General features: G+C 42.4%; 1 protein-coding gene across 1 annotated transcript in view; it reads left to right on the forward strand.

Annotated features, from left to right (window-relative positions):
* Window positions 1-19856, forward strand: part of agps (alkylglycerone phosphate synthase) — a 39524-nt gene extending 19668 nt beyond the window's left edge. The window contains exons 11-20 of the mRNA XM_080786114.1: window positions 1687-1814; window positions 3789-3840; window positions 5972-6048; window positions 6134-6246; window positions 10459-10528; window positions 11547-11608; window positions 12690-12779; window positions 13694-13793; window positions 14228-14285; window positions 17876-19856. Of these exons, the coding sequence (XP_080642240.1) occupies window positions 1687-1814; window positions 3789-3840; window positions 5972-6048; window positions 6134-6246; window positions 10459-10528; window positions 11547-11608; window positions 12690-12779; window positions 13694-13793; window positions 14228-14285; window positions 17876-17997 (872 nt within the window). The 3' untranslated portion in view covers window positions 17998-19856. The remainder of the gene's footprint in view (window positions 1-1686; window positions 1815-3788; window positions 3841-5971; window positions 6049-6133; window positions 6247-10458; window positions 10529-11546; window positions 11609-12689; window positions 12780-13693; window positions 13794-14227; window positions 14286-17875) is intronic.
* The last annotated feature ends 1588 nt before the right edge of the window (window positions 19857-21444 follow it).

The raw sequence follows: 21444 nt of genomic DNA on the forward strand, positions 1-21444 counted from the left end.
AAAACATGCATTCTATTTACCCTGAAGGAGATCTTTCAGGAAGTCCCAATTGTGACTGGAGTGTAACGTCATGTTGTGTAAACACATTGCATATTTCAATCTTTACAGCAGAAGTTTGTCTAAGCAGGCCACGGCAAGTTTATGTATATACTGTATACTATAGATTTCATTTTATGCACAAATGCAATTGAAAGTATTTAGATAATGTATAAAATAGGGTTTTGAAGGCATGCAAAGAGAGAACAATATAGTCACTCAAGTTGCACACCATCGGCAAATTTACTTGGTCAAGGAGTATCATATTGTTTCAGAGCGTTTATGATTTCTCTGTTCAGCCACCAATATGTGGGCCTCGGCATGATGTAATTACTAATGTTTTGCATTAATTGTGGGAAGAATACTGACCTGACACTGGCTGATGATGTTTGTTGCCTCTCGTCATCAGTGATTCATAAACATTCACAAAGCCGTTAGCCAGACATCTGTGTGTTTTTAATGGAAGCCGTAAATATGGACGCTCTGGAGTGGATGGCAAAATGGGAACTCACTTCCCTCAGAATAATGAACTGGTGGCAGAATTATAAAAGGGTTTTATGACAAGTTATCATTGTTTACTGTGATCTCGTTAAGATGAAAGTGCCATTAGAATCCTTGCAATTGCCGGGGTTTAATAGTGCGCTTTGTCCAAGCCGTCTACAAGGCTCAGTCCTGTGAGATGGCTAACCACATTTACTGCAATGTTTATCGGTAGCTGTCCAATTTGTAACGGTGGAAAGCATGTGCCAGTGTGCTTGGCATTCAAATTATGTTCATGTATTGTGTTATTGAAATTAAAGTAAACGCATTCGCTGATTTGGTTCACTTTTCTTTTGAACTACATTGGCTTAAAAATGTTCACTCTCAAGTTTAACATTTCTATGTATGTTTAACCATATTAACCCTGGTGCCCCTATTTTGGGCATATCATTATAGATGTCAGCTCTTTTTTGTGAGCTTTTAGATTTGCTGTATTTGTATAGCCATGATATAGTATGAAACTGTGATTAAGAGCATTAATCACAGACATGCTCCCTTTGTGGCAACAGCAATATGAGCCCATCAGCAAAAGCTAGCCTGACAGTTTTCAGGGTTAAGAGGTCTGCTAAAGGTCTCTGTTTATATGCAGCTCTGCTGTTGGCCCCGACCCTGCCTTTGATATGGGCCTGCTTTATTTCTCCATACTCTAGCTGATAATTCTAAGTTGTCCTGCCCGTGTGTTGTGGAAAACCAGATCACTAAGGTGAAATATGAGACAAAAGGTCACCAGCAGCACCCTGGGGAGATGCGTAGCAGAGACATGTTATCGGTTTTGATGCTCCACACTTAACCACTTAAGCCTCATATACTGCATCGTATGATGAATAGTAGTATCTACATGCTCATGGCGCGTCGCAGTGTGTTGTGTAGTGCGCTTCCGCTTGTAGATCTGCTATTTTTGAATTTGTTTCGAAATTTCTTTATGATTTTCTTCTATTTTGAAAATATTGGAAACTGTTTGCTGCTGACATGCCAAAATTAGGTGTGCCAAGATGAATGGATTTAAGACCAGGGTAGATTACATTGATTGTGTGGGAACTGCCTTTTCTTCTCTTTTTTTCCCCCTCATCTCCTCAATCTCTTTCTTTCTCTCATTGTGATTTTCCACAGGAACTCTGGGCGTGGTTACCGAGGTAACGATGAAGATCCGCCCCATTCCGGAGTATCAGAAGTATGGCTCTGTTGTCTTCCCCTGCTTTGAGCAGGGAGTGGCCTGCTTGCGAGAGGTTGCCAAGCAGGTACTGTACCATATCAACATATCATCACATCACTGTAACCTTGTAGGTCATGTATTGTATATCACAAGCTCTTTTTGAATACTTTTGATTGGTTAAATGTTTATTCATTCCTATTTTGGACATGTAATGTAATTCTGTAAGGCAGAATTGTTTAGAATTCTCAAAGATGGTGATGATGGCAGATGTACAAGTTTGTAGCTTGTCATGCAAAAGTATAAAATTGGGCTTTCATTTTTGAACAAAGGATATTGAGATACAAGGTTTCTGCCTGACAGCCGTGATATCCTAACAAGTATACTTGCTGCTACTTTCTGCAGTAAACGCAGACTGTCAATTGAGCTTGGTTGGTTGAATGGATTAATGGTTAATTAATTTTACTTCGAAAGAGTAAAAATGTACCCATAATAATCCAATTATACAATAAGGATTTCATAATGTTCATTTTAATGTGAAAATCTTTCACGTAATACCTTGTAACCAATGCAGTATCATTTGAACACACCTTAACCACTCTGAAGCCCAATTTATACTGTCTCACGCCAAAAATGGAAGACTTGCAAGCTCACAGCGCGCGCGGTGCAGCCGCTACGTCTTGTTGTTTTCTACAATGTTGTGTGACAAAGTATGAATCGAGCTAAGGGAAAATGGTATGTAGAGCTGAAGTGGTTAACTGTTGGTCACACAGGTTTGGATCAAACCATAATAAATAGGAATAAGTCTAAATGATAAAGGCAGTCAGGATGACTAGCCCGCCAGCTCTGCTGTCCATGTCCGTTTAAAAGTGTGCTGATGCAACTATTGATGGCAACATGAGGGTCTGTATACTGCCACTCCCACAGTGACATTGAAAGGCTATTTGACCTTATTCACAAGCCAGCCATTTTCCTCTCATGTCAAATAATGTTTTCAATGACATGGAAGAAAAACGTGAGAAATAATTAAAAACATAACATTTTTCAAACTGCTTAAAATGGTGGAAACTCTGAGGGCGGAGCTTACTGGTCAAAAAGACAGATGTGTTCCACATGTGTAAACAAGATTCATGGCTTTTGACCAAACAAGGCATGAGTTATGCATGTTCAAAGTTTTCATTTTGAAATGGTTTATAGCACCCCCCTTTGGCCAATTGGAGTAAGACTGGTTTCAGTGCTATTTGGCATGATCCTCTATTACCATACTGTAAAGTTTCATAAACATGTGATGACTCTGCATGCATGTATTGGGGGCATTAGAAGAATTTTCTTAAAACTTAATTAATTGGTTCATAAAAGCGTTTTTTTCATTTAAAAACAATGTACTCCCCCGGAAGGAGATAGATTGTAACTTCAGGTTACTTTAGTAACCTCAGTTGGATAAGTGACTCAAATGAGAGAGGGGTCCAGCCACTAAGTTTTAAGTCTAAAACTTAAAAACACCAGTTTTTAGATATTGGTTCACGTGTAGCAACTTTCGTGCATTTTGATCAAAGATCCCAGGAGGAGATCGATTTGAACTGTTATTCATATAATTCAATGGTCAAAAGTCAGAACACGGAAGTTCAGCATGAGGAGACGCATAAGCGTATATAAGTTTTATTGCAGATGGTCAAAAGGTTCATGAGCTATGCCTGTTCAAAGTTTGCATTTTCAATTTAGTGCTATAGCACTAATAGGCCAATGGTCGTGGGCTTCGCATCCTCACCGTTTGGCGTGGAAACTGGAGAAGAGGAAGAAAGGAAACGGACAAATACAATAAGGGACCAAGAAGTCCCTTCAGGCTTGGTCCCTTAATAATTCTAAATGTCATTTGTAGACTACCGTATGTTATGTATATTTATTTTAAATAAAATCTCCCTGTTTTGGTTGTTCATTTTCTCTGCTTCTCCCACTGTACATTACATTGTTATGTAATCATAATGGAACCGTGGTGCTCAATAAACGCAGCATACAAAAAAAGAAAAAGGTGACAACTTTATTTTATTCTTTTCTCCCCCAGAGATGTGCACCAGCATCCATTCGGCTTGTGGACAATGAACAATTTCAGTTTGGTAAGTTGTATTATGATGACAAATCCTTTTTGTTCTGCTTAGTTAGAACTGGTCTGCAGTGGTGTGTGTGTGGTGCTATCAGTGGCTTCCAAACTGAAACTTGAAGTCCAGTTTGGAACCTTCTGGAAAGTAGAGCACCACTAGTTGGGTGAACATCACTCCCCATTGAAATCAATTGCTATTAACGGAGAGAACTTAATTTGACTTTTAAATGTTTACTTGTTTTGATTGTAAACAGTGGAGTCATAAGTGATTCTTTATTTTCATTTGGATAGGTAGGTTATTCTTTACGTTTTTTTTAAGAGATTATTTTCCATACTGTGTACTGTACAGTACAAACATATGCACACTCTCTCTCACACACACACACACACACACACACACACACACACACACACGTTTGATAAGTAAGCTGAAGAGAGCCTTAAATAACCATACTCTTGCATACAAGCCCTTGAGTACACTGTCATGCTTTACTGTGCAAGCGTGCTTGCGTCTGACCTGGTTTCCATTTTCAGAGAATGTCTATTCCCTTTAGGCCTCTCCTGTAACCTCTTATCTTTCATCAGAAGATTTTATGTCTCACATTGCATAACCAGTAATCAGAAATATACCATAATCGTTTTAGATCATATATGATGTTTATTTTAACCACGTAGACCTTATATACTCAAATAGTGAAAATAGCCGATCTACACACTCACACATGTTGCAATGTGTTGAGCTTGCCAGAATAGGAATGCTACGGCAGGGTTTGTGGTGTGGTTAATTAAAAGCCATTTGATTCGGTGTATGCAGTATTTTTTTGAATGCGTTCCGTTAAAAAAAAAAAAGAAGAAAAAAAGAAAACTCACAAAACTGTGAATGGCACTGATGCAGTACATTGTATGGTGTTGAATTGTTAAAATGATCATTATTTCACAAAGTGACTATACACAAAAGCGAAGAATTGAGGCACAATGAAAAATGACTGTGGCAAAAATTAAGTAGTTGTTACATTGAAGTTGTATGATATTGTTTCTTGGAGTGTAGTGGAATGCATCAGGCATTGCCAGAGATCTCTGTAAAGTTCCCCAGTCTCCAGGGATCTCATTAGCTCCCCTATATTTCCACAGAGTAGGCACTTCCCTAGCATTAAGTAGGCAAGATGAAGTGACCAGGTTTTTCACTAATAACTAAAACTCATGGCTCTATGATACCTTCTTGGGCTTATTAGTGGCTTGTCCTCACTTTTAATCATGTCGCTTGTTTGAAAATGAGCCATGGATACATCAACTCTCCTTACTCAGATTGGGACGATGACTAGAATTTAGCAGTGCCTGTCTTGATACACAAGATGAAAAATGAGAGCGGTAGAGTAGGTACACTGAAAAATCTGCAGTTTTAATTCAACTTGGACAGTGTAAACATGGACCCCCCCATTTGGGACCATTTTACACTAAAGTTAACACTGACAATCTTTCTGTGTAGTGGTGATATGGCGGAAATGTGAGCAAACTAAAACTCGAGGGGCAGAATCACATGGTTCAGTCTTTCTGGATGTTGAGTATTTAATTAACGAGTATGATGGCTGCTGGAGACCTAAAGACCTGCAATCACATTTTTGGAATGGGAAATAATCGGGACACTAAGTGATGAAGAGACTTGATATTGGGGGAGGGGAGCGGCGTAAATGAACTGGTAAGTCTCCACGACATCACCCGCGACTTTCCCGCTGTGATTGATAACCATCCCTCTGGCCCCGGCCCCTCATTTTCACTTGTCCACAGGCACTTTTGTGCGTCCGATCGGGAATAAATCAAAAAGTGTGCATGAGGAAGACGGATATCGCCGCGTCAACCCCACTTCCCTTCGGAAACCCCCCCCCCCCCTTCGCCCTGATTTATTGTCCCTGTCGCTGGCAGCCACTGGCCAGTTGCGGAGTTATTCAAATGTTGCCTTTATTTTCCATCCTTTTTATTTGAAACCTAAATAAGTCAGACTCTCTTGCCCTCTTAAAACGCTGGAGGAAACCAGCGGGAAAGAAAGGTGAGACGAATATGCAAAAAAGGTGCTGCTCAAAAGTGTCGGATGCCGCTTTGTTTTGAAAAGAGGAGAGTTGACTTTTCTGATCAAGATTTGTTTTGTGCAGGTCATGCCCTGAAGCCTCAAGTGTCTTCAATTTTCACGTCCTTTTTGGATGGCTTGAAGAAATTCTACATCACGAAGGTAATGTTTATAATGGTATTCCTTAAAAAAAGAACCGGAGAGGTATTTATTTCCCCTTCCCTGCTGAAAGTTTCTCTGTTCTCAGTTCAAAGGCTTCGACCCCCACTGCCTGTGTGTGGCCACCCTGCTCTTTGAAGGGGATCGTGAGAAGGTCTTGCAGCACGAGAAGCAAGTTTATGACATTGCGGCAAAATTTGGGTAGGTGGCTGCTCTCACTCTCTTCTCTCCCAAATCTGGCTCCATCACATGACTTTCACTGTGGCATTAATTTGCCAGCGGCAGGATGATATGTGTTGAGCAAAGATCACTGTCCATACAAAGAACGGCAATGACAAAGCACCTTTTGACACGACTTTTAGTGTGTGTGTGTGTGTGTGTGTGTGTGTGTGTGTGAGGGTCAGCCTGAGGCCTGTGATGTTACTACATTCAACCAACCGGTTCACGGTAACGTCAAAAGACTGGAGACGTGTTGGTTTAACTGTTGGGATTTGGTCCTCCACTCAGTAGTCTGTCGTGCTACAGAGTGATGGATCACCTGTGGATGTCCTCTTGTCAGGCCAGCTTTTGTGTGGAAGGGGGTGGGGTGTAAGCGGTTGATAGCAGGGCACAGCTCCCTGTAGGACAGGGCGATAGGGTGGAGTCTGGGAGTGCTCCTCTGCTGTGATTGATCATGGAACAGATCAATGAGGACTTTGGTGGAAATAAGTTATCTATCAGCCAGAGAGGGATGCTATCTCCATCCTCTCCCTGTTTTTAGCCTCCAACATGGCCTTGTCTCAACATTTTAACCTTCATGTCCCAATTCACATGAATTATATATGCCATTGAAATGTATATTACTAGAATTTCGTGCGCGCTACGCGCGCACTCATCCCAGAGCGACTTTGCCACGCACTATGGGAAGAAATAAATGGCGGGAGTTGACTCCACATGTAGTAACGAATGGGTTATTGGAAATGTACCATTGTTTTGTCCTGAATATTTCCACAGCCTAAGTACTAAAGGATTGTGACTGTGGGACAGACATACAGTCTGACATACAATAGGCTACACGTGTGCACAGTGAATAAACAATGACCTATATGCCCAGAGTTCTTAAATTAACATAGTTGGATTTTAACAGAAAGACAATGCCATAAATCAGTCAAAGTAAGTGACAGACTCAACAGTAGCACACAGCATGCAAGGCAGCGATGCATGCATGCAAACATGTTTGTCCAGCTGAGATTTAGTGTCTCCATCTCTCTGTGGAAGAGGTTGCACATGACCTGTACGGCCACACTGAGGCGCTCCAACACAAACACAGACACAAAACAACACCACGCTGTTTGTCCAGTTGACCCAAATCAACACCAATACCTAGCCTGTTTGTCCAAAACACAGTATCTGCTGGCCACGTGTCTACTTCGCCACAACCTAATGTTAGTAACAAATGTAGGGGAGAGCCGCCAAGGTTGTAACGCTTCACGGTTGTAACATGGACGTTATATCTTGATTGGTCAACGCCACCATGACGCCATCGCGTCAGTATGTGTACAGCAACGTACTCTACGTGGCCAGGAGTTTGAAGTTTGAAGTGTTTACCTTCAAAATGCGTCTAATTTTACACCTGGAGTATATGTGTGGTACAATTTTTGTCTTTGGTGTTGGTGAATAAAAATCCACATGGATGTGTTCATGCTTATGTTCTTCATTAGTTTGCATCGTGTTTAGACGGAATTCACGTTCATTCTGGTCTGTAAGCAACTGCAAAGAAAACTTGCAAAAGCGGGTCATTTGTAACATGTGTTACAAATGGTCCGCTTCCATTCAATGCCATTATATGTAATATTTACATATTTGACATATTGGCCAATATTATATGTTCTGAAATGGTATTGTATCGTGTAGTGTATTCTGAAATTAGTTTAGGGTTGTATAACGTTGTACAACTCAATCAATCAAACGTTTGTTTAATCAATGTATTGCCCCATTGAAAAAAAAGAAATGGCCAAACTGGTACTGGTACACCCGATACTATTTAATATTTCCCTTATGTTTGATACATTTTCTTATCACATCCATGGTATAAAAACAATGCTAAGGAGTTGCTTCAATGAAATGTAATTGCTTTAAGCTGAGAACGATATGTTTAATGGTGTTTTTTAGCGTTGTTACATTTATCATGCATGCCGTTACAATTGATCCGATATGCGCAGCAAATGTAACACTGAAACAGCGTCCACGTTCGGTTGAATAACTCCCGACCTGTTTTATCAAAAAAATAACTTGAAGTGGTTTATGGTAGCTGACATGTGTAGGTCCGTTGCCTGAAAATATTACATGTGTAGCTAAACGGATCTCTGAGTAAAAGAATGAAACGTGCAAAATGTTACATCCTTGGCGGCTCTCCCCTATTAGTTTACTCACAGCACAGCACCGTCACTCCTGTCAGTTATTTCGTCCTAATAACTTGAAGTGGTTTATGGTAGCTGACATGTGTAGGTCCGTTGCCTGGAAATATTACATGTGTAGCTAAAGGGATCTCTGAGTAAAAAAATGGAACGTGCAAAATATGTTAATTGTATTGTATTGTGTAGTGTATTCTAAAATTAGTTTAGGGTTGTATAACGTTGTACAACTCAATCAATCAAACGTTTGTTTAATCAATGTATTGCCCCATTGAAAAAAAAGAAATGGCCAAACTGGTACACCCGATGCTATTTAATATTTCCCTTATGTTTGATACATTATCTTATCACATCCATGGTATGAAAACAATGCTAAGGAGTTGCTTCAATGAAATGTAATAGCTTTAAGGTGAAAACGATATGTTTAATGGTGTTTTTTAGCGTTGTTACATTTATCATGCATGCCGTTACAATTATTCCGATATGCGCAGCAAATGTAACACTGAAACAGCGTCCACGTTCGGTTTAATAACTCCCGAGCTGTTGTGTGTATTGCGTGGTGAAAAGGCCGTGTGTTTGTGTTGTAAACAACTCATGTTATGTCTGCGCACACTGTATGTTGCTATGGCTGCTGACGTTAGCATGTGTGCTATCAGGCAAAAGCTGAGATAGATATGCAACTACTACTGGGGAAAATGCCATACAAAACACAACACCTAATTTCGGAATGTTATTGTGACCTATTGAGCACAATCAGACCATCATGATTTGCTTGCTGGACCTATAATTAATTTATTAGCATTAAATGTCCACTCGCCCATCCAAAAGAAAAGCAAGATGGCTGCGACAGATTGTGAGCGCGACGGACTACGGAGGCCAGGAGGAGCAGAGCTGGTGACGTAAGAGGCAGGCAGTGTTGCCAGGTTTGCGAATTGTAAGCGAGTTGCAGTGTATGCAAGTAGCGTGGTTAAATTCCTTGTTTCTCGGCGTGTTGTGGCACCCGTTTATCTGCTGGCTCGATCGTGATTTTCATAAAAGTAATATTTGCAGAGTAAATAAGAAACTTGAACGGCTAAAAAATAGGCTATGTCAGTTCGGGGAGGGTGGCGAATTTATTTTGCATATAGAGATGTGTGGTAAAAGTGTGGTTCGGTCGGAGATAGAGCATGAAGAATGAGTATGGGTACACCTTTTCACTTGTATATATAGATATATTGAAAGTTGGGCATTCCAAACATACAAAAAATGTGATCATTTAAACGTGATCTTTTAAAATGTGCTTTTAGGCTTTTAACATCACTATATGCTCCAGGAATGTCGATAAATTGTGGACCCATTTGCATTTTACAAAGATTGTCTAGGAGAGCTGTTTGTCAAAATGGCAATTCAGGAATATTGACTTTAGTTTCCAATTCATTGTAAGCTGTGCTCCTGCTTCTCCAACCAATCAGAACGTATTTAATCAGGACATTAGTCTTGTGAAAAAACCTCCATGTTCCTCGTTGTGTAACATCACCCTATGGATTGTGTGTTAGTGTAGCTATTTGGCTCCGTTGCCAAATCTACAGGTCACTGGATTGTGGCTGTCATGTAATACCTTGGAGTTCAATCATCAGAAACATGTCACCTACCAGGAGTATCCGCTGCTTTATTGCATTATTTCAAATAAATCGTCATCACTTGTCAAATCGAGTGCCAGTGATGGATTGGGGTGGTTCTGTGAGGAATATCTTTTTCTTTTTTAGTGTTAGGAAGAAAGGGAGGGAATAAATAAATCAATATAGCGATTTCCTAATGAGCGTATCCTGATTAGTTTGGGTAGTGGATGAAAATTTGATTACCCACTGCCAGTGATAGATGTGTGGCTGACCTGTGCCGATGCGTGGAGCGCTGCTTCATTGATCCGTACATTGTTAGATTGACAAGAGTGCCTCAGCTCCCGGGCAGCTGCACAGACACTGGGCCAGCGGAGCCAGAAGAAAGAGGGCTGTTAAATATTAACCCTGTTATCTGCTTCCAGGGGCCTGGCAGCTGGAGAGGACAATGGTCAGAGAGGCTACATGCTGACCTTCGTCATCGCTTACCTCCGGGTGGGTCACTCTTCTCCCTATTTTTTCATTGGCTGATGGGCAGGTTTGGGGTTGTGGGGATTCTTGACTAGACCTCTAACTGCGAAAAGGATATACCGCAGAGGCCATAGTATGTGACCTCACAGTTTGATGTTGTCAGAATGAGGTATTTAACGTCTTGAAAAGCGCCTGTCATTCGCGGCACAATGGAGTGGATTTCTTTGTTTTGTTTTTTAGACCAGGCTAATCGTAGACCTCCTATAGCATTAATTCCAGTGCTGCAGACCCCACAGCCAGGCATTCATTCCAATGCTGCAGAACCCCCAGCCAGACATTTTCTATTTATTTGTTTTATCCAATCATTATTTACACCCAATGGGCTCTATGCACACACCATTTTAGAAAGAACATGGGCCCCTTCCCTACTTTCACAGGTGTTACTGCTGGTACTAATAAAGGCTCTGTTCCATTCTGGTTAAACAGAGTCAGGGTGCTACTATTGTGCATGTTGGCTCACTGGAACTGTGTGTAACTGAGGGTGTACAAATGGAACCAAATGACAATTTTGTACACTCTCATAGTTATGGGGGTCCTTGATATTAAACTTTAGGAACCACTGCATACTAAATGGAACAGAGCCTTAATTAGTATCATCGGTAACACCTATGAAGGAAGTAGGGAAGCTGCCCGGAAGTAGGAATAGTTATACTGTGTGCATATAGCCCATTTAGTTATGCCAATTGATACTTCCCCACACACATTTGTGTCATCACTGCTGTTGTATCCTACTGACTCACCTACCAGTGAGAAGTCCCTACCGGGAGGATGTAGAGCCTTCATCCTACTCCTTCCTCCCAACAGTTCCCCCTCTGAACACGGGCCAATTTGTTTGTGTAGACACTCGACAAAGCTGGATGTACTGTACCACGGTGGAATTGATCCCACAACCTCTGTGGTGGTGTGCAGGCACTTTACCACTGTGCCACCCAAGCGGCCTGACATTTTCCATTTCTAAACCTGTGATTTGTCTCCTGGACAGGACTTGGGGATGGACTACTTCGTGATCGGGGAGTCGTTCGAGACCTCTGTGCCTTGGGACAGGTAAAGATACCAATACAAAAAACACTACTGTGTGGTCTTTATGAGTGAATCTGAATGGCTACAAGACATTTTCTATCGCCCTCTTCCCACGCAGTCACAAGAAGTGAAGACAACCAAAGAAATGTAATTCAGCCCCCACCCCCTCCCTTTCCCTCTTATGTTTTTTTTCCTGCCTTCCCTCTGCCTTTGACATTCACCTTCATGCCTGCCTCCTTCCCCCATTAACTGTCTCAGCGTGGGCGGAAGCCTGTCTTTTCAGCCTACAGCCAAAAAACACAGCGACATGGGGGAGATGGCTCCACACAAGCACGTTCGGTGGAGCTCAAATTCTGTCGCACCCACACCAGTTCAGTTCATATCCATGTTCCATGTGATGGGCAAAACTATGCACCGCCTTCTCCATGCCACCTTTGCCATGCAAAGAAAACCACACGTTTACACATGCATGCACACAGAGTATGAGCTCCTTGCTGTGTAAAATGCCTGATGGGGGAGACCAAGAGATCAGCCATTGAGGCGAGCATATGTGCCTGGCTCATTACCCGTCCTCCTCCTCACCCTCCACACTCTACTGCACATGCCTAGCACTGGCGGCCATTTCCACACCGATGGGAACATCTCCCAGACAGCATGCATCTACCACAGCACAGCTCTCCCTCTCCACAATGGCCCTTGTTATTCTGTGTCTCTTCCCAGCCTTCTGGTCTTTTCTCTCTTGTCTTTATAAGTTAACATAATTCATCAGTTCGGCATCAAACGGTATGATTGTCAAGAGTCATAAGGGTTATGTGCGCCGGTGTCATGCATCAAAAATAGCAGATCTACGAGCTCGCAATGCATCACAGTCTGATGTGTTATGAGCTTGACGATCTGTTAATTCGTTGCATGACACAGCACGCAACCAAGAGTGTCTGGGTGAAGGTTGTTTCACTCTCGGCTAGGCCAGCTTCCTCAAAATCTATCTTGTACTGCCGTCATATTGCTTTGAGTCTTCTAACCGGCCATGCTATCTTCTTTACACCTAGCTGCTTTAAAACCGACTTATATGTGTGCGTGTGTGTGTCTTTTCTTTTCTTCACAGGGTTTTGGACCTTTGCCGGAACGTGAAAGAGCGCATTACCAGAGAGTGTAAAGAGAAAGGAGTGCCATTTGCACCATTGTCCACATGCAGGTAATGTTTGCAGACTTGCAGAACGTATATTTATGCACTGCACGATACAATAAGTCTCCATTGTCGGATTATGAATGATAGTCGACAAGTCCCCCTGACCCTTGCCTTGTCGGCTATCTAGACTAGAGCCAGTAGATCGACAGACAACCATTGGGACAGACAGACAAACGGGTGAGGGGTAGCAGGCTTCTCCCCCCTCACTGAGGACAGATAGGCCTCAGCCTGATTATGCTTCAGCCATTCATTTCCTGGCTGCAGTCTGTCACAAGATTGATTTGTCCATTTAACCTCTAGAAAAGCCCTGTGTGCTAGGTGATGGGCCATGTCAAATGAACAAGGGCTCTGCACACAATTCCTCCAAAGGGACAGGGACTAGGGAGATACAATACAAACTGTTATATGCCGGTAGGTGATGAGGTATCATCTTGGATTGATTTAAAACCTTAGTTGTTGATGGGAAGTTTTAGAAAAGCATTTTAACGCTTTATATCTTGTTATTGTTATTTTGCGTCATTGATTGATTTGAGGGACGTGGCACGAAGTCAACTCCTTGCATACTGAGCAGCTACAAATGTGGCTCAGATGATCCAGTAAAATTGTGCGATGGCCATTTAATGTCCTGATAATATGATGTTATTGAAGGTGACGGAGCCACCATGCCGCCGCCGCTTTCTAGAAAACATGAACGGAATTGGGGTCAAAGGGTTCAGGGGAAAAGCCCAGCCTCCACTTCACTCTGCCCTCCGATTACAAAGGGAAAACCGCGTCCATTGTTTGAAAATGGAGTGCCTCAACTAAGCCCATATTCATTGGATTCATGTAGAATTGACTTTCAGAGGGGCATGTGGAGGAGAAATGTTCTTCTTGGCTTGTTTTTTTAACAAATTGTGTGTTGCACCTGTGCTGTTTCTCAGGGTGACTCAGACCTATGATGCTGGTGCCTGTGTGTACTTCTACTTTGCCTTCAACTACAGGGGACTCAGCGATCCAGTGCATGTGTTTGAACATGTGGAGGTAAACACCATTAGATAGATCATTACAACTGTCCTGATCAAGAATTAGTCTCTCGGCCGAATTTATGAGATATATGACCCTGCACACACTGGGAAGTTTTAAAGTTCGTTCTCACAGCATAGCAGAAGAAAAGCGAATGAGGGATGACGTAGCCACGTCCGTCTTATACGGCATGGGCGCAGCCTCCTACGTCACCCGTAAGAGCCCAGGACAGAATAATTCTTGAATTTTCTGTCCTGGGAGCACATAAAATAATGTTCTGCAGCTAGGTTTTGAAGGAAACCTACCCATAAACGAAAGGTATTTCGTGAAATTTCTATATAATACAACCTAGTGGTTCAATGTATCCTGGTGATTTGACTTTGGTGTTGCACTCTCACTCCAATAACAATGTGTGATATTGATTGAGTTATGTGTGTATCTTCAATTTACAGCATGCCGCCAGAGAAGAGATCCTTGCCAATGGAGGAAGCTTGTCACATCACCATGGAGGTATGGTATAAACCTGACTTAACCCATATCAGTGTTTTAGAACTCATTTTTTAAGTTGCAACTATTTAAAATTTCCTTTGGTTTTCTAGGTTTACCAAACATTTACTGAAGCGCGGTTGAAAACTATGTGTTATGCAGCTGCATTCGGGCTACATTCTCAAAAGTTGTGACTATTCATGACGGGACAAGTCACGAGGCTCTTCAAAGTTCGATCAAAGTTGGCATGGAAGGCAGCATGGCAGTGTGTTTTGGCCCATGTCAGTGAGTGTGCTAACATGTGGTCTTCTCATGAACAAAAAAACCCCCAAATCAATTTAAGCCAGGAGATCATTCATTACTTCCTTCATGTGTCCAAAATATGTTCCCACTGCACAGAAAATGTCTCTTGAGTCTCTTGAGCCATTTGTTCATTTCAACAATGACCAAATGAAACGTGAGTTAGGGATGGGGGGGTGAAACCACTCTATGAGCCCCATCAGGGCTAACCGAAATGGCTGCCTTATCTATATTGCCATCCGCCTCGCTGTTTTCATACATCACTTCAGGCTATTTATCACGCCTGTCAAAAACAGCATGCAGTGAATCAGCTGCGATATTAAATCACAATTTTTCCTGAAGGCGGGGAAGGGTTCAAAATTAAAAGATTGCTAATAAAAGGAGGCGGTGGGCCAGGGTAAATGATGCTGCCGTTATCGGCGGGTGTATGCTGACCTCCAAACGGTGGCCTGGCCACCCTGTGCAACGCGGGGAGGTGTCCGGGGGGGGAGGGGGCCGATATTGATGCAGCTCCTGTGTGCAAGGCCCACTCTGTAATTGTGATTAATAACGGTGGGGCTTGCTATCTGGGCGCAGACAGGCCGGTTTGTCTGCCCACAATCAGCGCTTGACAAATGGAGCTAGTTTCGCTGGGTTTTGTGTATCAAAGAAAACAGATGTAGTCTAGGAAGGCGAGGTGGGAGGGCACCACAGGAAATATACATTTTTGTAGCCTGTGTTTATAGCAGGTCAGCCTTATGCTGTGTGGGAGCGAGGTGAGGGTGGCCAGGCGTGTGGAAAGCGCTGCCCTTATTTTTTTTTGCTACTCAACATACCATCCGACGAACACCATGTTGGGCAAAGTTTAAAATAGGTGGCGCCTTGGCACTGGATTTCTTTTTATCAAAAAGCTTGCCAAAGTGGCTGTCAAAGTGAGCACAAATATTTAAAAAGCAAAAAGCAAAAGCTTCACTGTGTGCTTGATGATTCCGCGGGTGTTATTTGAAATCCAGAACATTGGAAGAAATGTCCTCTTTAACCAGGTCACTAGTGTTGCAGCAGTGGAGAGCTGCGAGAACATCCATCATTGGTGGTGCTGGGGGGGGGGGGAGAGTCATCCATCCATCAGTCCTGGCCATGGTCTGCGATGGTGCGAGCCCCAGCCTCTCAGCCAATACCCTGGCTCTGTCGTATCAGCGGAGCGCAGGGCCGCTACCTTAGCCCGTCTTTCATGTTCTGACCCCCATTTGTCAAGGCAGCCCAGAGAGAGACGGAGAGGAGTGTGTCAAGGGGTAGCGGCTCAGCTCGCGGTCTCTATAGCCTCCTCTGTATGAGGGCTGCCCCGGGGGCGGCTGGCAGCTCCACCTGACCTTGTGGCTCTGCAGGGCGTCACTTTAGCACACTCAGCCAACTGCACCAGCACTCGGGTCAGGTCACTGCACTGAGGAGACGGGAAAATGACTGGACTCAGTGACTTTATTTCCCCCGCTCATTAGACCAGCTAGTCTTGTACACATGAGAAATCTGCCACTTTAAGGTGTGTCTGTGTGTTTTATTTTTCATTTCTGTCGCTACTAAAATAACTGCCTGCTCTTCTTTGCATGTCTCAGCTGCACAGACCAAAGCCAGGGGAGATTGATTGCGATAGCGGGCGCAAAAGAGAGAATATGACAAGATAGATGTGTAAATTATCACTGTGATGGAGGCAATGATGCAGTCCCAGCACCTTCTGTTTTCTCTCTCCTTCCATGAGTAGAGGGAGGGATGGAGGTGGTACAAGGGACGGGAGTAAGGAGAGGGTAGCAGGAGGGTGGCTGTGGGAGGAGGAGAGCAGGCTACTTTCTTAGTTATTGGGTAATTGCTGATTGGGTGACTGACCGGTCCCCCGTCACCATCTGGAGGTGTGTGTGGTGCAGCGGGACCCTGGTGGCCCCCCTATATCTGTTGTCAGGAGACGGGCCTCGCTAGACCCACCTAGGTTCCCTGGCGGGGCTTGTTGTCACTGATAACACACAGTTCCTCCAATCTCGCTCTAGCGCTTTAGGCATGCCCCGCCCTCAACACATGCCCTATTAACATGCTGCCCCCCTACCCAATCCCTCATCGGTGACGCGCTGCAGAGGTGCGAGCGTATCCAAATGGAACCGGGGAAGGCGTGTGAACACTTCCATCTTGTCACACTTTCTCATTTTCAGACTCGCCTCTGTATCTAATCTCAGGTGATTACAGTGGTGCCTTTCAAACCAAAGTGTGTTTACCCACCCAGCAGGCACCTGTTCTAGATCGTTCTATTCTCAGATCTATCTTTAGGGTCGGTACAGAAGTGTCATTTTTTTTCTTTTTTTGTCTGAAGTCAATGTGACCTCAAAAAGCAATACATTTTCCCATAGCACAAGATTCAAGTTTCCGTAATGCTTTTGGGGTTTCATTTGAATCTTAATTTGAACATTATCTTCATCCACCTTCCAAAAGCCCCTCAGCGGGGCCTCTTGGTAAGCTATGTGCAGCTGTGTGGTCGTTGGCGAAGGTTGCAGCAGACAGAAAGGGTGACAGTTCCCGTTGTTGGTATGTTCATAAGCGGTGGAAGTTCTCTTGTATGTTTGGTCCCGCTGTCAATTTCACCACAGTTGTCTCCAGAGTCTCGAGACCTCTCCCTGGCTCCAAACCCTCGGCTAAGAACCTGGACAGCTGGCAGAGCACTGCGCACCCCGCCGAGGCCCTGTGCCACGCTCACTCCTCAGGACAGAGCGGGAGCCACAGCAGAGAGTGGCCAAACGCCAAAAGTCATGGCGACAGAACCATTGTGTTTCTGCCGTTTTGGCCCTGGCAGGCTCTCGGCAAACCGAGCCTGTGTCAGGGGGTACAGAACTGTGGTTGGGCCAAGCAAGCACGACAACCTTGGAGGGCACCCCAGAGGAACACACTCTCGTGTACTGTTCTACTCAAACACATACATACACACAAACACACACACACGCACACATCAACCCTCCCACCCTTGTGGCTTTGGAGGGAGGGGAGTGGTGGCCCGCTCAGTGAGAGAAAAGAGAGCGAGGGATGGCCGCTACAGCCGCCAGCCGGCCCCTCCTCTGGGAACACACAGAGCCTAATGAGTTTGATAGTCTGCTGAGCTCCATAAATCATGCCATGCAAAACATTTCTCCTCTCTGAATAAAAGCATTTATCACCCTCTGTTTATTCACTCACTCTCACAAGATTGATTGGCTCCCAGCAGCCTGCTGAGCAATCAGCCATGCCGATTCCTCTCCCCCTCTCCCCCTGTCTTCTTCCTTGTGCATATTTATTTATTTATCTATCTTTTCTCTGTCTTTCAGTGGGGAAACTTCGGAAGGACTGGTTGAGAGAGAGCATCTCCGAAGTGGGCATGGGAATGCTGAAGTCCGTCAAGGAATATGTGGATCCTAACAATATCTTTGGCAACAGGAATCTCCTCTAAGTAGCTATCGCCTTCATCTTTGTCTCACCTTTTTCTAATGGGAATCCTTGTGCATTTGGATTAACTAATACTAAATGTGAAATTAACCACCACATGGACCCTAGAGTTTTGAGAAAATAACAGATATACAAGCAATACAAGCGGTGCAATGTGATGCATTGGGAGCTTGTATATTGGCTATTTTTGGCGAAAGGATTTGTATAAGAGGGGTAAAGGGAGGGGGCCAAGTCGGCCGCCTCTAGGGAATGAATTGGACAGAAATATATTTTGTTTTATTTAATGAAACGGTCATTTAGTGCCATTTGTTAATTCACCCAACATAACATACCAACTTTCTTTTACATTGCGTATCAAATAACATGCTTTAACAATCAGTCGGGGGGGGGGGGTCATACACCGTTAATGTTTACTGTAAGTCTGTTCTCATGTATAAACGTGCTTGTTCTGGCCTCACGCACTGGGTATGATGCAAAATCACAGATTTTTATGATGTTCGCTTAACTGTTAACAGTTCCTTAAGATCCTTAATTCACTTTTTTGTGTTTCTGCTTTTTTGTAAGTCACATTTAATTGTTCTTGTGGTGTATGGCACTACTTTAAGTTGTATAGATGAATGCACTCTCTAAAGCTCTGTGCCTTTCTAAAGCTATGTGTCTGCCTTTCCCTTCTCTTACACTCAGTGTTGTACAGAGAGAGACTACTGTATGTGAACCTCATTTGTTTTGGGTGTCGTGCTATTATTGTCTGGTGTGTGTGTGTGTGTGTGTGTGTGTGTGTGTGTGTGTCCGTCCTCCCCTCCCCTCCAAAAGCGGACAAAAAGAAGTGGGTCCAACTAGTAAAAGTAATGTCTAGAGATTATACATGTATATTACGTTTTGTACTGAAAGCTTTTACCTTTCTTGGTCTGGTTTTCCCAGAAAGTTTAGTGGACAAAGCCATCCTGTTGAGATCATTCATGCTTTAGCATGACCATGTCTGCAGACGCCTCTGAATCCTGGTGCTCATGTTGTACCAAAGACTCCATGCTGAACCTGTTCATTACTATAGTATATACTAGTGTGTGTATATATATATATATATATATATTATACACAGATCTTGCAAACATGCTGTTTTTATGTTTGTACATGATGTATATAAAGTACAAACATCACATTCTAGTAATACATGCACAGCTAAATTGTATTTTTTTAAATTAACACCCCCTTAAGATCTGTAAAATGTATTGATATTTGTGACTGTTACTTACATGTGTACTGAAACTTTCTATAACGCACACTATTCGATTACTACTTATTTTAAAGGTGTGACACATTTGTTCACTTCTGCCTTTTAATTGATGTTCAGAAAACTTTCAGCACAAAAATAAATGTTAATGTAACTAGTGTGTGTGTGTGTGTGTGTGTGTGTGTGTGTTTTTGGACGGAATACTACTGTATTGCAGTTTGATACTAAACTTACAACATTCTTCCACGATTATCCATTGATTAAGCCATCTGTTGACTGCAGTAGGCATTTTCGAGACGGTAACCTGCCATTTATTTGAGATTCAAGATGTTTCTGAGGCCAAATAAGAGTACATTCCTTCTCTGCTTGCCGTTTTAGTTCCTTTGTCTCCAGTTTCTTCCCAAGTGTCTATCATCGGATTCATTCATGATATTACCAGAGAAGCTCTAGTGAAGGAAGTGGTTTGGGACCTGCCACCTTGTGGTGTTATCGCCACAGTTTCATGCATATTTATACCTGTGTCAAAACCTTGTGAGAACTTGAAATCTGAATGTTATGGATGTACCTTTTGTTATTTCCACTGTTATATAACATTAAAAAATTGTCAATGCTTTTTGTGCAATAAATTTAAATAAAACAATTTTTGTTACAGCTCTCTTTCGCTATAAACATTGAGCTTATATTGTTGCTTCTGGGCTGAGAGGCTTTAAACTAAAGCCACTAAATATACTTTGCTTAGTTGCCCTCTCACCATGGAGCACCCACTTAACAAACCGTTCTGTACATTTTCAACCCCACAGAACCAACAGTACTTTTTAATTCAATACTTTATAACAAACAACTGGAGTGTGTGTACTTCTGCATTTCAGGTTGTCTAGAACCAGCACAAAAGCCTCTGCCTGGCCTCTGGACCTGATCACTATATCTCCATATATGGATCATTATTATGGTTCTGAAATCACAACACTGCGCTAGTATACTAAAATTGTAAAAAGATAACATAAAAAGCCCTGAGGGCTTGTTTCCATTGTGGTCCTACACTTAAAGTGACACTTTAATATTTTGATTTTGAATTTAAAATGTTCTTAATATTTAAAATGTAGCTCAAATATGAATTCAGACCTACTTGTGGACCATGCAAATATCATTATGCTTTAAGTAGCATGTGATTGGTCAAACTATAGGAATTGAACCGTGGACCTGTGGATCACAAATACAGCCACTCATCACACTGAGCTAACTGCTAGCGTCCGGCCCATTCCTCTCTGTTATGTCATATGACGAGCATTTAACTTTTAATATCACAATTATTGTAGCTAATCTTTAACTGAATCTGGAAGTATTCCTTTATTAAATGATTCTTCATAGTCTGGAATTGTAACTGATCAATTTTCTTTTGTGACTTTCGCCTTTATTTTATATGGAGGGACAGTCAGTGGTGTAAACTTTATTTATATAGCACATTTCATACATAAAATGCTACTCTGTCACATTCTGTCTCTCCCTCAGTCTCCACACTGGCCTCCCATATCCCATTCCAGCACACCCAGTTCCATTTACACACCTGTCAACTACCTAATCAGCCCAGCAGTGAACACTTCTCCAATCAACCTGCTCACTATAAAACTGGACTCAGTACAAACACTCATTGTCAGTTCATAACCTGTGTCACAGATGTCCTGCCTGTTCATGTGTTGACTTTGATGTCATTCTGATTCATGCCTGATTCCTACCTGCATTCCCCTGTGTAAGATATCTCGTAATTCTTTATTAAATACTTTATTATTATACTCTAGTTTGTTGTGACTTTGCTCCTGGGTTCAACTCTGTCTGCATCCTTGACAACTAAAGTACTTCACATATTAAACTTTGTTTATATAGCACATGTCATACATAAAATGCAACTCAAAGTACTTCACATGAAAATAAAATAAAAAATAACAAGCAGCGGAATGCCAGAAACAAAAAGTAGGTCAATCTACAATTAGCAAATAAAAATAGCAATACAAAACTAAAACATTAAAAATGGTAAGGAAATTTGTATTGGATAATACATTTTAAATTGATATTATTAGATATTCAACTTTATTGACATTTATAATTAAATTGGTGTCTTTACACTGTAGAATCCATTGTTGTTTGTTTCTGTTGCTTAACTCTGTTGCTTTAACTACATATAAGTGTCTATTTGTTTGTCTCTAAATGTTTTGATGAATTGAA

Source organism: Protomyctophum bolini (genome assembly GCF_963924005.1).
Source record: "Protomyctophum bolini genome assembly, chromosome: 16".
Lineage (NCBI taxonomy): Eukaryota > Metazoa > Chordata > Actinopteri > Myctophiformes > Myctophidae > Protomyctophum > Protomyctophum bolini.